Here is a 23,857-nt window from a genome sequence, read left to right on the forward strand (position 1 = left end):
AAAACAAAACATTTAGGATAATGGCAATATTTTTTCAGGATTTCCGTTGGCCACAAGCATGCAGTGGTAAATAGTCAGCACGTTTTTCCCCCTTGTCATCAGAGAAGTTGTTCGCCTGAATTGGTGCAGCAATAAAAATAAGTTTTCTGGGAAACTGCACAGTCCAGTCAGCCAATCAAGCATGCATCCACTGGGCAAACCTGATAGCAATCAATGCTCAAACACCTGAAATCACCTGCAAAGTCAAGGTGCATTTACTTGTGAAGGAAAAGTTGCTGCAAACCAGAAAGGGAAGCTGATATTTCTATTTCATATTCAAAGCAAGCATGTTAGGCTTTCTGGCCAGGCCCAAGAGGAACATCAGCAATTCTGAGCACAATCACAGAAAATTCACAACTTCCATGTCCCAAATAATGCCGAAACCCGACCAGTATTGGTGGAATACATTTAGAAAGGTTTTGTTTGTTTGTTTTTTAAATGACCCAAGCAAAGCAGGAGTTAGAGGGCAACTATAGGCAATGTCCATTCATAAAGCCTGATGTGGAAACTGGGACATCTTCTATGGTGTTTTTTTTATGTAACACCAAGACAGATTAAATGGGACATCTTCTATGGTGGTTTTTTTATGTAACACCAAGACAGATTAAAGACAGTATGATTATGGAATCATAGAATCATTTAGGTTGGAAAAGACCTTCGAGATCATCAAATCCAACTGCTAGCCTCACCTACTGAGTCCCACTGCTAAACCACATCCCTTAGTCTCAAAGAGCAATAGAAAGAGCCAAGCCTGAGATAGCTCCACAGCAAGATTTGCCTTTGAAGCAAACCAGACTTCAGTCCCAGCCTGGCCCCACTGGTTACCTTGTCCAAAAGCAACTGGGGCCATGCAGAGAAACATCCTTCAAGAATATCAGAGAGGCAGCCAGCACAAGGCTTTGCAGGGCTCAGCTATGGGGAAGGAGGAGAGCCCAGAGCTATTTCCCAAGATGGCAGGGTAGCATTCATTACACATGGCATTTGCCAGAGAATCCCCTCTGTAAAGGTCTAAGCTGAATAAATGAAACTTTCAACAAATTGAAGGTATCAATCCCTCACAATAAAGAGGCTCCATCACTTTAATATGCAAATTGTTCATCATCCAGTGATAGTGTACAAGCTCCAAAGCTTGTGCACATGGGTTGCATCCATGCTGTTTAACAAAATCGTTTAGGCTCCTTAAACATATGATAATTTGCTCTTTCAGAAAGAAAAAGTAAAGTAAGCTTTCCTCAAATTTCCACAAAAAGTAGTGCTGTTTAACTCAACTTCAAGCCATAAATCTAATCTGCTGCTGAAAACTGGAAAATTACTCCTTCCCCTGTCCCCAAGACTGTGGAAATGTTCACAGGAAAATATTGCTAAGAAGGGAAAGTTCCAGGCTTCCATGCAGTTTCACCATTATGTTGCCAGGTGTGTTGAACAGGTATGGCTCTGCAAGAATCTGGCTGATCAGGAGGTATTTGGAATGCAGATTGAGGTGCAGAAAAAGTCTCTCATCTGTCCTTGACCTGTGGCGAGGCTGGTGGTGGTATTCATGAACTTCAGTGGGGATTCAGTCCCCATATACTACATGACGGATGATCTTTGAGGTCTTTTCCAATCTTAATGATTCTGTGATAATTCACTAAGACAGATGAGGATTTTGTGCCTTCCTGGAGCCAACAAGCTCATTTAAGAGACGCTGAAACAAATTCACGTCCAAAGAGGAGGTAGAGAAAAAAGCCCCTACAGACTATGGATGTGCTTACCTTAGAGGTTTCCCATTGCAATTGCTTTGATTAGAAAGAACTAACAATCACCCACCTCAGTTTATCATGACCATTACTTATCACAAACAGGACCAAATCTCTCAGCTCTGTCTGCATGAGAATTGTAAAAAATCTGCAGTAAGGACAACCTTTTTTCTTCAGCATGTGTACAATGACGATGTGAGTCCTAGTTTGACTGCAATCCATCAAGGTTCCCCAGAAGCAAGTAGTGAATGAGAGCGGGATACCAACCACACAGCAACATTTGGTTATACTTGGACTGTGTTGGAATTGCCTCAGAAATCTATAAGCACGAGGCTTCAAGCACGAGGCTTCATTTCCCATTATCAGTGCCACAGGTCTCTGAATTCATTATCATCCTTCCTGAAAAAGACTCACTAACTGTACTCTCCTCTCATCAAGATTTATCCCAGCTTCCAGATTTCCAGCTTGTCAATTTTCCAAACCATCCTTTGATGCCCTTTCTTTTTCATTTAAGCTGTCCTGTCATCACAGAGGCTTCATGATGACATCTTGCACTGCATAATGTTCTCTCAGATATCCAATAATTGCAATTTGCAGGCTAATTTAAGGGCAAGCTGACAAGAAAGCACTTCAGACCTGTCAGCATGAGAGTACAAGTGACCTTACTACGCAATGAATCTCCTTGGAGTTTTTCAATATTAAGTTTAAACTTAGTTTTTTCTCAAATGACTTCCAGAAGTCCATGCTCTTAGACAGTTAATATTTGGGGAGAATACCTTCTTTCTGCACAAATGGTCACACATCATGCATTCAATCTTCACTTCAGGACATGGGCAACAGACTTCGTCCCCGGCAGTAGGGGATGCACTCATCTCACCCAAATCTGGTGTTGGCCTCCGATATCCAAGGTGCTTTTATCATCAGCAGAAACAAACAGGCACTTCTAGGCTGCGGGTTATCTAACTCACCCTAGACACTTGCTATAGGATTGAAGAAATCACTTGTTCCCTCCATTACTTACAGCCAGGAGAACTAGTCTGAGCTGTCTAAATGCAATGGTGCATAGCTTGAGGAGGAACCTTCTGCCCCTTCCAAAAGACCTCCCTCTCTGTGCAGCTTTAGACCTGCTGTCCAGGCAAAACCCAGTCCTGGACTTAAACTGCATCAGACAGAGATGCTTGTCAAGACCAATATACACAGCCATGAGCCCTGGGGTGGCTTTCTGTCATGCTGACACGTGAACTGTGCTCCTGGTGGGCACAGAGGAACAGAACCAGGGAGGTGGAAATGGGGGATCCTTGGAGACACAGAGGGCAGGCACAGAAACAAACCCAGTTTTACCTGTTACATCCCCAGAGACCATCCAGAAGTCCCCGCAGGGACAGGGTGAATTAGCTGCCAGCACACTTCTGGCAGCAGAAAATCCTGAGTGGGGCAGCTGCCTTGCTTCCTCCCCAGAGCCCCTTCCTCCCTGGAAGCAGCAGCCTCAGCACATTTTTATGGCATCATCAAAATTATTTAGTTCAGAAATGATCAAAGGTTCTTGCAGCTCAGATCTGAGCCAGCTCCAGTGCCTAAGGACTGCAGAGCTGAGTAACTGCCTGGACTGGGAAAGTGTTAGAAACTGAAGAAAGGGGAAAAAAAAACACCTTTAGCCTTCTCACATATGAATATAAAGCTTCTTAGGCAGGTCTGCATCTTTGCATTTTGTTATTTGCATGTTGCATATTGTTAGGTAGTTTCCTTTTTTTTTTTTTTTTTTTTTTTTTTTTTTCCTGCAGGTCCTTAAAATTCTGTCTCTTTCAACAAAACTTAGTTTTCCAAATAATTTTGCAGTAGATCAAACAGTATTGCATTAGGGGAATATTCATCTCACCACAAGTATTTCCTATTTTCCTCAAATAATTGTCTGGGTCATATATTTTCTTTTCCCTTTATAAATGCCAAAATATAGGAAAGACTCGCGGCCCATTTTATCACTTCCACAATATGTACTAGTCAAGGAAATTGATAGGAAAAGTAAATTATCTCATCATTTAAACCATTCATTTCAAAGAATAAAACATAATTACAACACAAAGATGGGGCTTCAGAATAAGAATGCGAATCAATCTAAAACTATAATGCAAGCATAATTGGTTAAATCAACAACGACTTTTATTAAGCTAGCATCTAATTTCTGATAATAAATGAAGTTTCTGGGAAGAAATTAATTGCACTGCATTTAATTGTCACACAGGAATGAATAAAATAACGTTTATATACTCGGTCAAACAGAAAGAAACACCTTAATGAACACTTAATGGTGTATTCATTTCATGCCTTCTTTTCTCAGGATTACAGAGAAGTTAAATTAAATGAACAAACAGAAAAGATCTTCTCTTATCTCTTTTGCCAGTGCAGGATTGCTTCATACAACGTATTGTCAGATACTTTATCCTGATTCAGTAATGAGACTCCCTTTATCCCAAAATCCATTATTTCTGCTGTTGCTCTTTCACAGCCCAGCGCCCTTGCTGTCTTAACTTGTTTCCATTCTTCCTGATTTCCCACTTGACAGGTCCAAGGATTTGCAAATGAAAAACTTCAGCTTCATAAAGGTGGATACACAGTCCTGCATGGCCAGCTGCTATTTAAGAATCAGCTGTGGCACACATCAATTCTGAAACTTTTGATTCGCATCAATGTGACACTATGGCATTATATGTCTTGTCTGAACTAATAATATATCATTAGCAGTTCAGAAACAAGAAAAAGCAATGCGACAATAGCATGGTCTGTGTTATTTATACACTAACTCTTGACTAAGCAGTAATAGGCTCTACAGTAGCCGTTACGACTCAGGAAGGAAAATCTGCTGTCTTTATTTGTCGTTTATATTCTGCTGTTTTATATGTCCATAAATCCATATAAAACTTTGGTTTAGTGCACTGCAGCAGTCAAAAAGTGATATTGGTCATTAGGAACTGTAGGAAATTAGACAAAAAATATGATAAAACAACATATACCACTAAATCATTGTATTTTGGCTACTGCTTGCAGCTCCAAATGTCTCCTCTCAAAAGGGATACAAAACTCAGCAGCGGGCAGAAAACATTGCTAAGTGTGATCAGAGGGTGGCAATGGAAGAGTCTGTTCAGCTGAGAAAAGAGATGATAGCCTGTGTTTTTAACGTAGTACACCAGGGTAAAAAATAATCCCATGTGGCACTGAACACAGGACTGGCAGTCGACTTCATGGAGGTGGTCCTGGAGTCTCTGGAAGCAGCATTAGGCAAAAAAGCCAACACCACGCTGGGTGTCATCAGGACAGGCATTAGGAACAAGCCGTCGGGTGTCATTTTGCCTCTAAAGCACTGGTGAACCCACACAGAATCACAAAGACCAGAAGTCACGCTGGATTTGAATCATGAATAGGTTCATTACAGCACTTCTGTCAAAATGATCAAAGCGTGCCGAACGAGCTTTTGCCAGAATTACGCCTAATCGGGCAGAAAGCCTGATAGTGAAAAACTAATCCGTTCGTGGAGGACATTGGAACAGCAATGTGAGTTTATCCCCAATTAGTGCTGCCTCCTGTGACTACCGTGCTCTTGATCAGGTACGTGGATCTACTGTACAAACTGCGGCTGAAGGGGTGTTTCAAAGAGAGCTGTGAAATGGGGAATGACATGGAGGAAATGAGCAGAGGAGTTTCTCAGCCCTCAAACCACTCAATCAGGTGACAAGTTTGAAAACAAATGATGAAAAGTGTTACTCAATAAGATGTGTAAATCATACAACCCGTTGAAAGGAATGCTGTTGAGACCAAAGAATTCAAGAGGTTTCACACACATTTATGGAGTTTGCTGGTGGGGGGTCAGATGCCCATCCAGCTCAAACTGCACGAACGGCTGAGGGCAGGTCACTGGCTCATACCTGTTTCCCAGACTTATTTCTCAAGTATCCACCCTCAGCCCCTCTTGGGAGACAGAAACTAGAGCGAAGGAGACCTTAGAGTCTGATCCAGTTGCTCCCACTTTCTTGGTGCTTTAATGAAACAGTATTTACCTAGATGCTGTTATACGCAGAATGACTGGAAGATGTTCCAGCAGGGGAAATACCAGGTATATTTAAGCACACTCTGGACTTCAAACTTTTGAACTGTGAACACAATGTCACCACAATTTAACCCCAGAGCTCTGAGGAGGCTTCAGAGATGGCAGCACCACAGCACAGGCCCCCTGCAAATGCCGGCCATTTACCAGGCACACCAAGCCCTTGTTCTTCCCAACCCTTCCCCTTCTGCAGGGGAGCAATGACTTGCTGCTGACACGTTGAGCATTCCTGTGCACGGTGAGTCACAATGGCAGTGAAACCACATCTTAGGCGTATGTAAATTAAGAGTCATATTCTGTATCTGTTCTTATGTCAATGCACAAAAGCTGGCTAACAGACCTACTAAATGCAGTCATACACCCACAAAATAAAGAATGCAGGTAATACACCCAGGGGGGTTATTTCTCTTGTTCCTGCACCACTTTGAGTCCGTTCCTTTCTCACGGGGAGCTTGAGCCATCACCAGCCAGGCTAAGAAAATCCTACCTTGACTTCATGCAGGTAGGAGTGCCTGCAGAAAGCACAAGGCAGCACGGAAGAGATAAACAGGAGCAGTAATAATAACTCCTGCCAGGAGCAAGTAAACATGCAGTAGAAGATTTGTGTATTTTCCTCCAGGAAGAAGTCTTCAAACATGACCAGCTGAATTTAAATCAACCCCTGGAAGAGTTCCCCGAGGGCATCAGCCATACCTGTGGGCCTGAGGTACCACTGCTGAGGGCTCCATCCTGCTGCTTTCCTTCCAGTCGCTGCCTTTTACCTTGCGAGCGGGCTCTCCAGGCTCACATTTCCATATGCAGGTAGGAGGTAGCAAACCTGGTGCCTGGTTAGTCCACTTGGTAAACACTGAACCGGAACAAAGGCTTCTCCCTGTGCCAACATTAACTCCTCTTGCTCTGGGGAGGTCTGCAGGAGCCACGTGCTGCCCTCCTCCAGCAGCCCCGAGCTAGGAGGACACCGAGATCTTCACACCACCAAGATGTCTTGGAGGGGGTTGGCTTCCAGAGCGAGCAACCCTTCTCTAGGACATTTCACCTATTTTAAGTATTTGGGTATTTGTGCTCAGTTATTGTTAAGTTGGAATTTTGTTTAATTTTCTCTACTTTCTATTTCCACCCATAGGTTGCCTGACTCCTCTCTACTGCAGCCCAGGGCTCCGGGTTGACTCCCCCTTCTCCTCGCATCGTCCCAGTTAATACCACATGCCATTTTTAGCCACTAAGCTTGCAAATAATTCACAACTCGTGCCTCCTGTCTTGTATGTACAGCTACTTCTTGACATTTCCTCTTGGACATACTCCAGTTCTCACTGAGGGCAGGTTATGGATGCACAGCACCTCTTTTGTTCTGCACCTCCCATAAGACCTTTTTTGCACTGTTCTTAACCTTTCCTGATGCAAATAAGAGGGAGCTGACCCACAGAGGTGAAGGACTACAGGCATGAGGCTGAAATTCTCTCCAAGGACACCTTTGGAATCATGTATTTGAATTTTGGGGCAAATTCATTCTTCCTAAGATAAATACTTAGTTTTCCTGCTATGATGAAGTACCCATTGCATGTCAAGCATCAGCAGTTTTACTGGAGTGAGAAGGGCAGCAGAGAAATGACAGAGCTTTGTGCAGTTTAACCCAAGTGATCGGCCAGATTCAGATTTCTGAATTCTTTTGTTTCCCTTGGATGACTTCGTGGAGATGGCTGCCCCTGCAGGCCTGCTGTTTGCTCTGTTTGGGGCTTCAGTGGGGCACAAGGTTGCAGCCAGGAGGCTGCCCTGCCCTACAGTGCCCCAGTCGCTCTCATTTGACTTGAGCAGATGGGCAAAGCTCTGCTAGGAGGAGAAATACTAATTAAATCAGATATCTCATACAATCCTCTACCTCTAAAAAGCACACACAAAATCCCTTTTTCTTCAGTGGAGCAGAAAATGATTTTTTTTTTCATTCTTCCTTCTGAAGTTTGAATTCAGCTTAAAGTTCCCATTCTGTTTTTTTATCAGGGTATTTTTCATCAGTTCATTTTCTCACTTTCACCCATATTCTTTCTGTTTATACCACAAACAAGCCACCATCAAAAATAAGCATGATAACAAAAATCACCAGCAGCATGTCTTAAGTTTGGGCGATGGCGTGTCTATGCCCTGGATGGCCACTATTGCTTTAGCTGTCCCTAATTCTAAGCCTAAAGAGACTTAATAACTCCTTCAGAAAATAAATAAACAAATAAATAAATAAAAAGCCATCAGCTGCACTAAGGAAGAGTACAACAACCTGTTTGGTAGCTCCTCTAGTCCAGACAGACTTTTCATTGCATGGCTTCCAACTGCGTTTCCTGAAGGCTGAATTTAGAAATGATCCGTTACCAGTAGGATGGTTTCACTGACTTACACATTTTTTTATTTTTATTTTTTTTGAGTTGGGAGGAACCCTAAAGATCATCTGCTTCCAACCCCTCGCTCTGGGCAGGGACACCTTCCACTAGACCAGGTTGCCCAGAGCCCCATCCAAGGCTGTGAGGATGTTATCTCCTGTTCTCCCCGCCAGAAAGGACCACATCACTATGCTTCCAGCTGCAACTCCTGCTCATGTTTCCCAAATTTTACACTTCCAGAGCTACAAGTAGGGCCGAAGCAGACTCCATACATGCACATGTGTTGAAATCGACCTACATTTGCAGAGCACCTAGTGCAACTGGGAGTCCTACCCTGGGAACTATCCTTTTCTTTTATTATTGATGATAAAAAGAGTGATAGCTGCTATCCAGAAGGTAAATGCTGAATTATTTAAATCACTCTATGCGATGTTTCCTTCCTGCATGACCATTGTACTGATAATTCCTCTCCCCTCACCATTTGCCTTTCTTCCAACTCAGTAGGGTCCTAGCCCCTACCTGCCATCCTATCAAGAGCAGTGAAAAATGTCACCAGAATAAATCTAGCTATTGCTGTGTCAGAGTAAACGTTCCCTGAGGAGCACTGTGTCCTGTGAAGGGGCATCCTTCGGATACCCAAACCTGGAGTTTTCTTCAGCAGAGGTTGGCATCATCACACTGGAATTGATACCAAATGAAGGGGCCTGGTTCTTGCCCTGGTGTTAGCACAGGGAAGTGGTAGCAAACAGCCCCAAAGGCACCCTGCCTTCACTGAAACACTCCTACCACAAAACCCTGATCTGTTCCATGTCAATATTGCCACCACAGCAAGCTGTAGAAAATGCTGGGTTTTTATTATTATTATTTTCTGAATCTGAGGCTGAACAGAAAACTCGCTTTTACTTACAAAGGAGGTGTTTCTCTGAGCTGCCTGAAAAATCAGCGTGGGGGCTGTGCCCAGCACTAAGCCGCAGGACATTTAGGAGTGTAAATGAACAGAAAGCTTACATAAGGGCAGGTTTTTAGTAGTCAATATGTTTTTTAAAGCATCTCAGCCTCTCTTCTCATAAACAAGCAGTGCAGTCCTGGGCTAAGCCAGGCCTCCAGTGGAAGGGAAGGGCTAAGAAGAAAGTCAAGGTGTGCAGTCTATTTCCAGCCTCACTCCTGCTCCATCCATTAAGTTACGCAGCTTTGGGTGGTCCGTTCAGCTAATGGATGTAAAAAATTTACCTGTCCCATGGGAAGAGCATCAAGAGGCTTCCGTGTTGCTTGAGAAGTGATCTGAACCACAGGGTTTATAGCAATGGGTTGGTGCACCCAAAGAAAGACCCCACTGAACAAAGTGCTGGAGGCACTTGGCCATTAATATGGTTTGGTTTGGGTTGCTCTAATGGGTACAGAACGTTGTTCTCAATTGTCTTTGAAACTCTGAGGGACTCAGTGCCCCATGGGACCTGGACTGAGCCAAGCGGTCCCAAACTGGGCACATGGCTGCCAGATGCAAGGAGCTAAGAACAGGATTTGACTCCTGTTGTGGCATATCAACCTGAACCATAAATCATCTGCTTCTGGGGAGTCCTCTAAGTGCTGGAACAACATTATTTGAGAGAAAGTGATACTTGTCTTGTTAAAGTGAGCAGGTGAGCAGCTGCTGGCATGTGATTCCATGTCCCTGCAACCCTTTTTCCCCTCCCACCTACCTGTTTGTACAAAAGCTGCTCCTATGTTTGGGTCTAACTGCCCAACTTAGACCCCACTTTTGTCACACCATAAAAATTTCCTGTATTTATAAAAGTAAGGAAGCATTGGTGACAGGTTTGGGACTGCTCTGCAAGAGAAACTCCTTCAGCTGGCAAAGCGCAGAGCAGTTTTATGCCAGGTCAGCCTGGAGGGGTCTATAAGCAGCCTGTAATTAGTGCTGGTACCTCACTTAGCACCCTGTGGATGTAAAACCAAGCCTGGGTCTCAGTCCTGGGCAGGAACTGATCAGGCCTTTGCTCACACGAGGCCAGGCAATACAAACATCCCTTATCAAGCTGTTTCTCACAGCCAGTGCCGGGTCTCAGCATGCAAGCTTGTGTTCTGCAGCTCAGCTGCACATCCTACTTCTCCCCCAGGGACTTGTTATTTTACAGTACTCCAAATGTATTTAATTTTCAACTTTCCAAAGACTGCTGGCAAGATTTGTCAGCAAATTACTGTGGAGCTAGAAGGGAAAAGGAATAATAAGTCCCGTCCGGGAGGACTTAGAGCACAGTAAGATGTAAGCTTTGGGCATGGCTGTCGAGTCAGCCCCATGGTAGAAATCACCTCTTGACAAGGTGAGGACTAAGGCACGGCTATTTAACTCCTCTCCCTCCCTTCCCCACACACACGTTCTCAGTTGTTGAAGGTTGCCTGGGACATGGATACAAAAGATCCTTAGGGCTGGCCTATTTTGTACCAAATGCTGTCACAGTCCCAAAGCTAGAGCCATGAGCTCTACCCCTTCTGCTCAGCACAGGGCCCTGAATCCAGCTGTTGGGACTTGTTGCCCAAAACTGCAACCCACAAACTGCTGGCTGGTTCATTCCTCTCCAGTGATGTTGCAAAATACCCTGGGAATGCCAGTTAAGCAATGACACTTGCAAAAATGCTTCTGTTTCATCAGCACGTTGTTCGCACTGGAACGCAACCTTTGGCTGTTCAGCGGGGAAGACTTAATCCTAAATAAATCCTTTCTGGCGCAGGGACAAAACCAGAGTGTTTGCTGTGGGAAGTGCTCAGCATCTGAACTCACTACATACATGAAGAGATTCTGTACCAAGTAGGCATGAAGTTTAAACACCATTCAGGAGGCTGGGAAGGCTGGTTTCAAACAAAAACGTGTCTGAGCACAAAGCAGCTCAGAAGTCAGCCTGTCTGGCAGACACTTTTTTTGTGTGTTAGGTTGGGTTTTTGTTCTTGTTTTCATTTTTTCTCAGCTGCAGAGAAGTTGTAGTTCACCTTACCTAGTCCACAACAAGTATAAAGATCCAGCTTGGATCTTTATAAAGACCTGCTGGGCACACAGAAGGAGGATGAGGGATGCAGGTCGCCCTCTCAGAGTTTTACCAAAAGCACCTGCCAATGCTGGAGCACATAATTCCGCAATTGCAGCTGCACGCGTATGAGATCATAATTTTTGCACTGCCAATATGCCCACAACACTCCCTGGTTTCCTATGTCCCTGCAATCCTACATCACCGACATCAGATCTCTCCTTTTTAAATCTATTTTTTCCATCATAAACCCGTTCTTATGGTGCCTACTTCAGCCCTAGTCTGAATAATAGCAAAACAGATGAAAAGCTGCTCCTAGATAAGAGGCTAGTGGCAGATGTTTCTGACATTTCTTGAAGTGGGACAAATATCCCACTTCTCCTAAAGCACTAAGAATTCATTTATTTCTGGTTCAGTGGGGCTGTGAAATGCTAGAGCTTAACAGCTATGCCAGAATAACCTCTTGTTTTGCACTGCTTTAATCTTCAGTATGATTTTAGGGGGTTATCATCCTAATAGATTTATATCTTCTGAAAGTCAGAGAGCAGCTGCTGCCTTCAGCCATGCTATGGATACCAAGTTTAAACTGAGCATTTTATGAAATGGCTGGTACAGTAATTCTGTCCAGGTTCAGACAACAATCATAGGGTGATTTGAGTTACATTCTGGATAGCTTGTACCAGGACAGACTGAAAAAAATCCTTACTCGTCTAGTCCTGAATTAATTAAGGGAGAGAGAAAACTAACATCACTTTCAGCAGTTATTTGTAGAGCTTTGCCAAACCCAAATCCATGGGAAATTCCAAAGGGGACATGGGGCAGCTGCCACCCAGCCCTTGGTGGCCTTCTGGACGTGCTGACCAGGGGGACAGCAATGGTCAGCCACAAGTCTGTGTCCTTCATGCTGATGCTCTCAAACCCCTTTAATCCAGAAAGTCAGTCTCCATTTGTATTGCAGCAATTCAGTTTCCATTTGCTGCTGGAAAATCCAAGCTTATAAACAGAAAGTGTTCAGGAAGAAACTGGACTTTCAAAAAAAAAAAAATACCCTTTCATCCAAAGCCAACTGTATCTTGCAGATAAGAGCACCTGAAGGTTTCCCAGACAAATATCTCCTCTCTTCACTTTTACCATAGCCAACAACATAACATCAGTCATCAATATTGCTCTTTTATTTCACTGGAGTTGAAGGGAAGCTGTTCAAAGAGAGGCTGTACAAAATCTCTAGAGGACTAGTGCCTCAAATAAACACCCTTTATATCTCCGTATTTGCTTCCCATCAACATCCCTGAAAGCACCATGCCTTCACAAGGTGCAACTCAAAGGAGCTTGCTGCTTGGGGATATGAGTCACTCCTTCACCAAGGAGCACTTTTGGTTCCTGGGGTATTTCTCTAGCTGTTTGGAAGCAGCCAAACTCCAACAGTTGCCACTAGCATTGGTAGGATCAGAGGTGGAAATGGCTGGTCACAGATAGCTGTCCGTGTAGTCTGGCAAGGTGCCTGTCCTAAAAAGATTTGGAATGAAGCCCTTTGCAAAGGATCGGGTCTGCAGCCCCTGTGCTTCAGATTTTACTCAAAGGCCTTGCTGAAGTCTAGGTAGACTACGTCAACAGGCTTTCCATCGCCCACCAGGTGGGTCACCCGGTCATAGAAGGAGGTGAGGATGGTCAGGCAGGACTTGCCTTTCATGGACCCATGGTTGTGTTTGGAACACAAGTCTTATAAGGAGAGACTGAGGGAGCTGGGGGTGTTTATTCTGGGGAAGAGGAGGCTCAGGGGAGACCTCATTGCTCTCTTCTCACAGTGATAGGAACAGAGGGAATGGCCTCAAGTTGTGCCAGGGGAGGCTCAGGCTGGAAATGAGGAGGCATTTCTGCTCAGAAAGAGCAGTCAGGCACTGGGACGGGTTGCCCAGGGAGGTGGTGGAGTGCCCATCCCTGGGGGTGTTCAAGGAGAGGTTGGACGTGGTGCTTGGGGACATGGTTTAGTGGGTGACATTGGTGGTAGGGGATGGTTTGAGCAGATGATCCTGGAGATCTTTTCCAATCTTAATGATTCTATGATTTTCGTCACAATCAGTTCATTCTAGCAAGTCTCTTTTTTATCTCCTCGAATTCTGTTCCACCAACAAATCCCCAGTCTGAATGAATGTCAGCTGGAGCAGCACAAGATGCAGAGAGACAACACAGCCATTTGATCTTGGTGGTGAGACCATCCTCCAACATCTCTGTCCTCAAGGAAGCCATAGTGCACAGCAGAATTTTTGACCCCTTTGTTTTCATTAGGGATACACCAAAGCCTCATAGTTTTTCATATTTATAGTCCATTGTAAAAGCTGTGCCTTTTTCCACTCACTTGTATGAGGGCAGAGTTTCTGATGGTGCAGGCTAAAATTAGAAAGCCATCATTTTCGTGCTAGCCAAAGCCTTGAGCTACAGCTTGGAAAAGATACCGTCCATGAGGACAGAGATCAGACACAACTGAGTTGCTTTGTATGAGAACAGACCATTAACTGCAGGAAACACTGAGTAATTTCACTTAACATAAATGTCTGTCATTGCAGGCTAAATTCAATCAAATTACCTCCTATTTTCTAAGAGTGTGCAAGCCCGGAGTTACAGCCGATCAGGCAGAGTGTGTGCATCAGCCTCAGGCTGCAAGTGCAGATTGGATAAAAGAATAGCTTATATTTTCAGGCTTTTTGCATGGCTCCAGCCTGCACAGCCAGAAACACCAAATGTTAAAGGTACCCATTGTAACTGGGTATTGTATGTCTCAGAAATTCTAGCAAAATGCCCAGAAATGCCACCTCATCTTCTCTGAAAGCAGCAAGAGTCAAGACCTTAGAAGAAAAGTACACCTGGCTTTTTTGTGTTGACTTTTGCAAAGGTGCAGCTTAGAAAACAAAACAAAAAAAAAAAAAATCAAGCAAACAAACATATATCCAATTCACACCAGGAAACAAGACTTCCAGGTAACTTTCATATGAAAATAAGTTAGGAAATATGGATTACTACTGAGAAAGAAATCAGGCCAGACGTTCAGCTGGTGTCAACCAGCACAGCCCCTCTGACAGCCTGCCCACTTACACCGGGTAGACGCAGCTCAGACACCTGGCCAGCAATTTCATCACAAAGCAGGGACGACAAAGTCATAAAGACTCCGTGAATTCACAGTATGGGGTTTATTTCAGTGTGATCTGCTGCCACGAATCTAGATAGATTCATCTCACCTGACGTCAGGCATCTACAGGTTGGCTGCTACATCTCAGAGAGACAACCCAGAAGAAGTCACCCCAATCAGCATCAAGCAGATGTCAGAAATGTTTCCAAATGGATCAGGCACCAGAAGAGTCTTTTCTCCTCATCAACTGGAAAGGGAGTCTAGACACTTGAGACATCTTCATTTGTCCCTATGAATACCACCCCTGTGTGGCAAGCACAGCCTAAGTAATAGAGTATAATGGCAACAACAAAATATATCAAACTGTGTTGGAGACAGGACAAATCTCCCCACCCAGCGTGAGAGTATCCATCACCCTACCCTGACAGAGGAGTGACATTACAAAGCTTGCCTGTGCCACTTTGGTCCTCAAATGCCACCTGGTGGCCCTTCTTCGAAATCCTAACGGGTCATTATGGGCAGCCTTGGAGAGTAAAAAGGGTTGTGTTGTGCCCTGTAAATAGTAAAGTTTTTGCAGGAATGGAGATGTCTACAATCTATTGAACATATTAATTTGATGGGCTTTTAATAGAGAGTTTCAGGCAGGAGTAAGCATCCACGGAAACAGCACAAAATATAACAGAAAGGAACAACAGGAAAAACTGCATGAGAACAGATTCAGCAAAATTTCCTTTACATGTGCACAGCATGAGTGCATTGCTAAGGGACTCTCCCCTCCCTTTGCCTCAGCAGCAGTGCAGATGATGATCCATAGCTCAGAGGGATGACAATTCCCTGGGTGCTTACAGAGAAGCCCAACCTGGTGGGTGTCAGCATAGTCAGATGCTTCTTGCAGCCATGCAGAACTTGCCAAGGGAGGTGCAGCTTCATCCTTGCTGTGTTTGGTGTGGTTTCTCTGAAAAAACTCCCCGTGCCTGCCTCGATCCAAAACTGCCCTCTTAATTTTATTTCCACAATGCAGCTGCACGCCAGCAGCCTCGCAGCATTCTGACTATGGGGTGGCAGAGAGATACACCCAACTGGGGATGGCTGTGCTTTGTTTTCCGTTATAAAGGGATTTGGAGTCTTCTTTATAATAATTGTTCAATTAAAAAAAAAAAAAAATGTCATTTATGCCATCATAGGTAGCTCAAGTTGTTATTTTTTTTATTCTTACTGGATCACATTCTGCTGTCTAGTGTGCCGGTGCAAACCCTGGAACAATTATTTGCTTCTCTAGAGCGATACCAGTCCTGTGTCTGCGATATCACTACGTAGAAAGCCAGCTATTATCCACTTTACCTACTTCCCATAGAAACTGGTTTCACTTCAGCAGTTGCAATAGCAGTGCATAAGAAAACAAGACCACGAGCAGAGTAAAATACCAGATACTTCAGTATCCACAAAGTAAACATCTCTTGATGTCAGACAGAGCAATCTAAGCACGGTGCTCCACTGTCTTGCAGCAAGCAAGAAATTGGTATTGATATTTTTGGATTGGATTCACGTTACTGTGCAATTTCACATTTTCCTGTGAACAATTCAAATGTCCAAGTGCATTAGCACTGCTTGTTTACAATGCTTTTCACTGTTGCGACCGCGGTTTCTTTAAAAATAAAAAAATAAAATAAAAAGAATAGCTACAACACTAAAATTATATACTGTATCCATTAAAAGAAAAAGAAAAAAAAAAGTTAATAAACTATTTAGAGTCAAATATTAAATCCCTGAACCTGGGAACTCTGGTGCAGAGCCTTATCCAATACCCCAAGCAATTGAAAAAACTTTGTCCTCTGCAGGATCAGACCCACAGAGCAGTAAATGACTCAGGCTCCAGGACCATGTAACTCTCTCAGCAGAAAGATAAAATAAAATAAAATAAAATAAAATAAAATAAAATAAAATAAAATAAAATAAAATAAAATAAAATAAAATAAAATAAAATAAAATAAATAAAATAATAAAAAACCTGTTTCAACAGAAGGAATAGGAAAGTTAATATAAATGTAATTTGAGCTATTCTGGTAATTTTGGGGGACTGCTTCAAAGAAGGAAGCAAAATAGGGAATTAAAACATACTTTTCACACAAAAAGTCTTGTACAGTTATCCTAAAGTTTAGGGCAGGCACAAAATAGATTTTGTCACTAGGGTAAATTTATTTAATCTTTAACTTTAATTTGCTATTTATATAATTTAATTTATGGTAAGTTCTCAAGAAAATCATCTGAGCCCATTGGCCAAGCTTTGATCTCAGTTGCACATCTCTGAGCCCCTAGCGACTCTACAAAATCCATGAAAAAGTTCTGGGTTTGGTCTGCTACAGCCAGGGCAGAATTTGATTGCTAGTAACATATTCAGAAACACTGCAAAAGAAGGTAGAAACAAGAAAACACTTCATAAACAGGACATCCTATGTAAATCAGCTAATTGTGAACAGAAATACAGAAACATGCAAATAAACTTGGATATATGCACACTTACACACTCATAGGCACAGACACCCAGACATTTCTTTCTTTTCTTTCAGCAAAAAGCCAGTCTCCTTTGCTTACAACAAACAAGCACTTCACAATTTAGGGCAAATCCTGAGCTCATAAATTTGATTAATTTCAGGAAACCAAGACTATTTCCAGCAGCTGACCTAAGCACGAAAAGATTAAAGTGTCAAATTTTGCCTTTATTCAATAGGATATATTATCTTATTGAAAATTTTTGAAGATAACCTGTTGAATTTTTGCCTTTATTCAATAGAAATATAATTATCCTATTACGTAAGTCCCAAACCAGAGCAGTCTAAGTGATTCCTGTTCCCTAACTGGCACTGCTGGGCTGCTGCACACCAACTGTGAGCCAGGGCAATCCCAAAGATATCACAGTCCTAAAAAAACAGTGGTCAGGAAACAAAACTAAACTAAACAATAATTTTAAAAAAGAAAGACACAATAAAATATGCTTGCCAGAGACATTCATCTCCTCCCATTTGCAGTTCAGCAGAACTAATGCTCTTTCTTTAAAGACTTTTAAAGGATAAACCTGTACCAATAGAAAACTTGCTGACATAAATAAAACCCTCACACAAGCAGCTGAATGTTAAAACTCTGAGTCTTTAATTATTTCTAAACATCATTCTTTTTCTTCCTGTAGGATGTCTTGCATTTTCACTGTCAAAAATAATGGAAAAAGTAGGAGAGACATTACCTTCCCTTTTTTTCCTCCATCTCTTATGCTTTAGTGTCAAGCTGGCCTTCAGCAACTCATCCAGCACCTGCAAGACATACCTCTCTTCTTCCGTTGGCTGCCATAGGGATTCTGCCTGTGTTTATGATTAACTCACCAAGATATCCACCACACGAGGGTGAGGCTGTTTAAACACTTAATTGTATTCATGACTCTTTTCTTATTCTAGATAAGGTTTCCCAAAGCACTGGAGTATGCAATGTAGTTAACTGTTTAGTGAAGCCTATCAAAACTCAGGGATTTTGGCTCACTGAGCTTCTTTACAGGAATGTTTTTTTCCTTCTCCTGCTGTGAGTGGGTTCTCCTTGCCACCATGGTCAGGCAGGACCAGCACATGGCCCAGACTGCATTTTGGCTCATAAAACAGCTCCAGAAACACAACAGCCTGATGTTTTGAGGTGCTACTATGCCAACATGGGGGATAAATTTCCATTTGCAGGGTTTCATTCAGTTCAGGTAGTTGCTGCACTGATACAATTTCTGCTCCTCATCCACAATCACAGACCCTCACCAGGCTCACCAACCCAGATCACTCTCCCCAGGGTACAAAGATCCCAACAAAATCAATGGAAGTTTAGCCAAGATGTTAGAGTTCAGGAGGTCAGTCCCTTCAAGGGTTCAGAGATACTGCCTCCTGTATGTCCTGGATATAAGAAAAACAAATATCATGATGAGGACAGTCAAACATTAGCAAAATCTGCTCAACGAGGTTGCACAGTCTCTGTTCCTGCAGGTTTTCAAAATCGGGTTGGACAAAGTCCCAATAAACCTGGTCTGAGTTCATGGCTGACCCTGCTCTGAGCAGAAGGTTGGGCTACAGACCACCTGAGGTCCCTCCCAACCTCAGTTCTCCTGCGATCCTATTTATGATCCTATATTCTGATACTGGTAATGGTGTAGGCAGGTGTATCAGGATTTGTAGCATGGGCTGGGGATGAAATCTGCTCCCTGTAGTGACACTGATGTTATTGTGTCCACACAAGTCATACATTCTCTCTAAACTACAACTTAACTCATCTGCAGTATGGGAACAGTTCCTTGTTTCCCTAGGGCATTTGCAAGGATAATATAAAACTTTCAGATGATTCATACAGCAAACGATGCTCTGTCACGCAATGATGCTTCATCACAGCAACACAGCAAATACAGCATTTCCATTAGTCCCTGGAGCAATACAGATGTAAACTTTGGGGACAAAGCATAGCCATATTTCTAGTAATATCTTGGTCAACCTAACGAGGCCAACTGAACATGCTGACCAAATGCAGAGGGTGGTAACTAGCTGATCCTTTTCTCTTTCACATCAGACATACATACACGCTTCATTGTGCTGCAAAGCTCTGCAAAAGTAAACCTATTTCATGTATTAAAAATGCCATTTATACAAGAGTATAAACAGAGACAAGACAATTAGCACAAAAAGAAGAGACTTGGCTCACTGTGCAGTACTTTGCCTATGCAGTCATTTTGCTACTCAGTTTGGTAGCTTTGCAACACATGTTCAAGTGCTGCCGAAGAGTCATGTTGAGGAGCAAATGGGAAAGAAAAGAAAAGCCTGATCTCCTGGTGAGAAGAGTGTCTTACATCATGAAGGTTAATTTGGATCTTTTCAAACAGAAACTGCTCTCCAGCTTGGCTAAAAACAGGTTGTGTCAGAAGGACACAATGAAGAGCATCAACATCTGTTAGAATGTTTTATTATTGTGTTTTAGGTTGCATGACTGTTTTAGCACTTGGCCACTTGTATATGCTAAGGAAAACACAAAGGGACACGTTCATGCCATCTAGTCTAGACATTTTTCACTGGTGGGGTTTCACAGTGCAATCTGAGCCAATTTAACAGCTCACTGCTGCTGAAAAAGGACGGAGGCATCAGTGCCTTTACCAATCCCCTCTTTGCTCCCAGCCATGTCTCTCCTGCTTACGTTATGCCAACTATAGCAACGCCACTCCGAGCCACTTTCACTCACTAAACCACTAGAAACTAATGGGCAATTTGGAACTGGTTTGTAGGATGAATGAGGGAGTCTGGAGGCAGGAGGAAAGAAGGGAGAGCCATCACACAGTGGGGAGCAAGAGGAAAGATGGAACCATCAGGTTGGCTTGGATGCTTGTGAAAAGCATGCCTTAACTACTTGTTTTAGCTCTAATCATGAAGGTACCAGGTTTTCCATTTCTTCCTTCCATCACCCAAAGACAGTTTTATCCTGACAAAGTAGCTGAGAAAGGGCTCTAGTTATGTGTAGGTGGGTGCTCAATAGGACAGCAACTGGAGACAGGAGAGAGATCTCCCTCCACTGCTCCAGAAACGTGTGCCTGCCCCATGGATCTTGTGCTGGATCCCTGTGGGTGGCTGAGATCCCTGGCATCCCTAATGGCACTGGGTACCAGTGTATATGTGGCCCCATCTGGCACATCATGCAGCAGATTAGGGGAACTGGGAGTGACCCACTAGTTTTCAGCAGGCAGTGCTTCAGGGCAGAGTTCTGAAAATTGATTCCAATAAAACAGAGGACAAAAAGTCCATCTTGTGGAAAGTCATTCCAAGCTGTTCCAGATGAAGTTCAGTCAGTCCAGCTCCCACATTCAAGGGAGTTTGCCTCTCACAGCCCTGAGCTCGCTCTCTGCCTTTTATCTGGAGCTCAGTTAGCTCAGTGGGTATTATAACCACCACAGATCATTACTGTGCAGAGCTGAGGCAGTTTCTTTCACATTTAGGACACTGATCCATCTTAAGGACGGAGAATCACCTCACGTGGTGCCTGCCATCCAGCAGGGTCCAGCTGCACTCAGTTCACCACACCAGGGCACTTCCTAATGTACCACGCCAAAGGAGGCCAGCAGAGCTGTGCTTCACTGCGCTCTGTGGACAAGGAAGGGGCTTTATGAGATTAAGTGACATTAAGTTCACCTTCGGTGTTTTTATTTCTCTAATTCTCTGGAAGAGGCCAGTCTCCAGCACTGTGGGAGGCCACTGAAGGCATTACTGCAGAGTGGCCCAGGGGAGCTAATCTGAATTAAATTTTAAAGCAGGCAAATTCAGCCACATTAATCTCTGATGCATGCACAGAGTTTCTGTGACAGGAATTTGATTTAGTTTGCTTAAGTTCAGAAGTGAAAAAAATGAAAACGCAATGAGGGACATTGCAGTGCTCTGGAGGAGGTAGGCCAGGAGCTCAGTGAGGCCTGGCTGATCCACCTGAAAGACCCAAGGGCACGGGAGGCTGCGCCATGCTAATGGTGGGCTGAAAAGGGGTGGCTGCAGTGTGCAGATGTCAGGCTCTCTGACAGCACCTTAGGGTTAATATTCACAGAAATGGCAAGATATTTTTATACATAAATCATAGAATCACAGAATCATTAAGGTTGGGAAAGCCCTCCAAGCTCACCTGGTCCAACCACCCCCCTACCACCAATGTCACCACTAAACCATGTCCCCAAGCACCACGTCCAACCTCTCCTTGAACACCCCCAGGGACGCTGACTCCACCACCTCCCTGGGCAACCCGTCCCAGTGCCTGACTGCTCTTTCTGAGCAGAAATGTCTCCTCATTTCCAGCCTGAACCTCCCCTGGCACAACTTGAGGCCATTCCCTCTGGTCCTATCACTGTGAGCAGAGGCCAACCCCCAGCTCCCCACAGCTTCCTTTCAGGCAGTTGCAGAGAGCAATGAGGTCTCCCCTGAGCCTCCTCTTCCCCACACCAACCACCCCCAGCTCCCTCAGCCGCTCCTCACAGGACTTGTGCCCCAGGCTCTTCCCCAGCTTCGTAGCCTTTCTCTGGACATGCTCTAGGGCCTCGATGTCCTTCTGGTACTGAGGGGCCCAAAGCTGAGCACAGCACTCGAGGTGCAGCCAGAGCTGATTAGGCTTTGCAAAGCGATAATGATTGAGTCTATTGGAAATCAGCAGTGGGATTTGGTATTAAGAGACACTAATAAACCAAAACTATATGAATAGGCTCTCCAAACATGGGAAACGGGATTGTGTTTCTATAGTGGAGGAAAAAGGAAAAAGCAGCTCTGTGTGGGGCAACCCATCCCCAGTGATACAAGGCTGCTCTGGGAGAGCTCCTGGCTGAGGGTTACACGAGCCGAGCACTTTCCTGGTTCCTGGGCAGGTGGCTTCTCAAAATAGCCGTGACTCACCAGTGTTTACCCACTAATATTTTCTCAGCCCCTGACTGCAAGGTGATTAGAGAGTATAGATGAGAGTAGCCAAAAGGTGTGGCTAGTTTTCATTACATTATTATCACAATTAGTTTGAACAGTGTCATCACGCTTGCAAGGGCCTAGGAAAAGCGCACTGGTGGGCAGAAATGAGAAAACAGACAGTGAGGGACCCCCAGAGGCAGACACAAAGCTGGCAAAGGTTTTCATACAGTTCAGAAGGGAAGGGGAAAGAATGACAAAAGGAGTGGATTATAGTGAAAATCCACTTGGGGATTTTATCATGAGGGCATTTTATTTATGCTGTGGTCACACCTAAAAGTCTCTTTTGTGGACCAAGCATCCACCATTTGTGTGTTTTGTGACAAGAAGTAATATGCCCCTCTACAGACTTGTTTTTAATATTCTGTGCAGTTTAATATTCTGTACAGTCCTCCCAGAATAAGGCAGTAGAAAATGGCAGGGTAAGTAGGAGGGTGACTGAGGTGACCAAGGACATGGAACAGTTTCCAGACAAGCAATGGCTACAAAAATTAGGACACTGATGCTTGGCAAAGACAAGTGGGTGAGACTCATTAAAAGCTTGTAAATCTTTAGTGGGATGGCAAAGATGAAGAGGAAACACCTGTTCACTGTTTCTCTCTGCAGAAGCATTTTGCATAAGATGCATAACTACAGTGTTAAACAGATGAACTGGTTCAGCTGTTGCTGCTTAGCGAAGGATTGCATACTGTCGATATACCAGAACAAATTCAAGCTAAAACTACTCCAATTCAGAGCACAGAGGACGAGATTCTTAATGCAATAGGTTTTTAAAGCAATGCTCTTTAGATTTATGATTAACAGATTATTATCTTTGGCTTCTCCAGCAGTTCACACTTCATGGAGAAAGTCGCTGGGTTTTCATGCATAAATTCAAGCCTGAAAACGGGATTATTGATGCAAAGGGATTGGAATAGATTTCATGTACAGCTACTGTAAGAACATTTTCCATGCACTGAGATGGAAGAAGAGTTCTTATGTAAATTAACTACAACCTGCCAGAAAAGTTTGATGGCCCTTTTCTCTCTGCTTTCTAAACTGGAATCCCCTGGGGCACACAGATAGCACCTTACATTGCCTAATTAAAGCTGTTGTGGGGTCTGGAGCATACCAGGGAGGCCGTGGCCTCTGTCTCTGCCCCACCACAGTCAGTGCCACCCTGTCCAGGAAACGTCTGGACCAGAAGTCAGTCAGGCATGAGGTCTCCTGGAGGTCCCAGCCTTCCAGAGAAAGCTAGCTGGAAGGAAGAAAAGCAGAGATAGCAGCAACTATGGCGAAAGAAAGCAGGGGGAGGAGTGCAAGAACCCCAGGAGTTGTATTTTCTTGGTCTATAGAGCTGAATTAGAAGGGGAAAGAAAGAAAACCAAAGAACTACAGCCCAGCACCTCTAACAACTACAGCTCCCCATTGCCACCCGCTCCACAGCTTGCCTAAACCTGGTGTAACAAACTAAGTATTTTTTATTTGTTTTGATACTGTGAAATTTGGCAGCCTGGAGTCCCTGCTTCAAAAAACATGGTTAACGTGAACACTCGAGGTTTTATAGACCTCTACCATGTCCTCCCTTATCTCTTTTTTGTCTTCAGAAAGTGACAAAGCTCTTTTGATCCTAGCTATTTCCCACCCTTCAGATCATCAGCCTCACCCTCTCTGAACTCTTCGTGCTTCACTATTGGCTTCTGAGAGGGGAAGGTTTTTATGCTTCCAGCAACAAACCAGCAGAGGCTTTGAAAGCAAAGTTTTTTAAACGTATGATTATCAGATTATTATCTTTGGATTCTCCAGCAGTTCAGGCTTCTCAGAGCAGTTTTCCAGCAGCAAAAGGGCTTTAGGAGAGGGACGCCCTTTCATTAGCACCAGTACTACCTTACCACAAGGGAAGATGTCTCCTATGTTTCCTACATTGGTACAACACCTTCTCCTTCTCAGAAACATCTATAGCACACAGTGGGACCACGTGCACTCAGCACCTTGCAGACCTGGGTGCTG

The 23,857-nt window shown here is 43.8% G+C and overlaps 1 protein-coding gene across 2 annotated transcripts in view; it reads right to left on the minus strand.

Annotated features, from left to right (window-relative positions):
- FER1L6 (fer-1 like family member 6) overlaps positions 1-17,736 on the minus strand; it is an 84,167-nt gene extending 66,431 nt beyond the window's left edge. Inside the window, exon 1 of one of the 2 annotated variants that reach the window (XM_038175343.2) lies at positions 17,620-17,736. In XM_038175343.2, coding sequence (XP_038031271.2) covers positions 17,620-17,639 — 20 coding nt within the window. In that variant the 5' untranslated portion in view covers positions 17,640-17,736. Of the gene's footprint in view, positions 1-6,564; positions 6,964-17,619 lie in introns of those variants that run through there. The other variant, XM_027452678.3, reaches the window with a different exon arrangement.
- Positions 17,737-23,857: the final 6,121 nt, after the last annotated feature.

This window comes from Anas platyrhynchos, chromosome 2, assembly GCF_047663525.1.
Source record: "Anas platyrhynchos isolate ZD024472 breed Pekin duck chromosome 2, IASCAAS_PekinDuck_T2T, whole genome shotgun sequence".
Taxonomy (NCBI): Eukaryota; Metazoa; Chordata; class Aves; order Anseriformes; family Anatidae; genus Anas; species Anas platyrhynchos.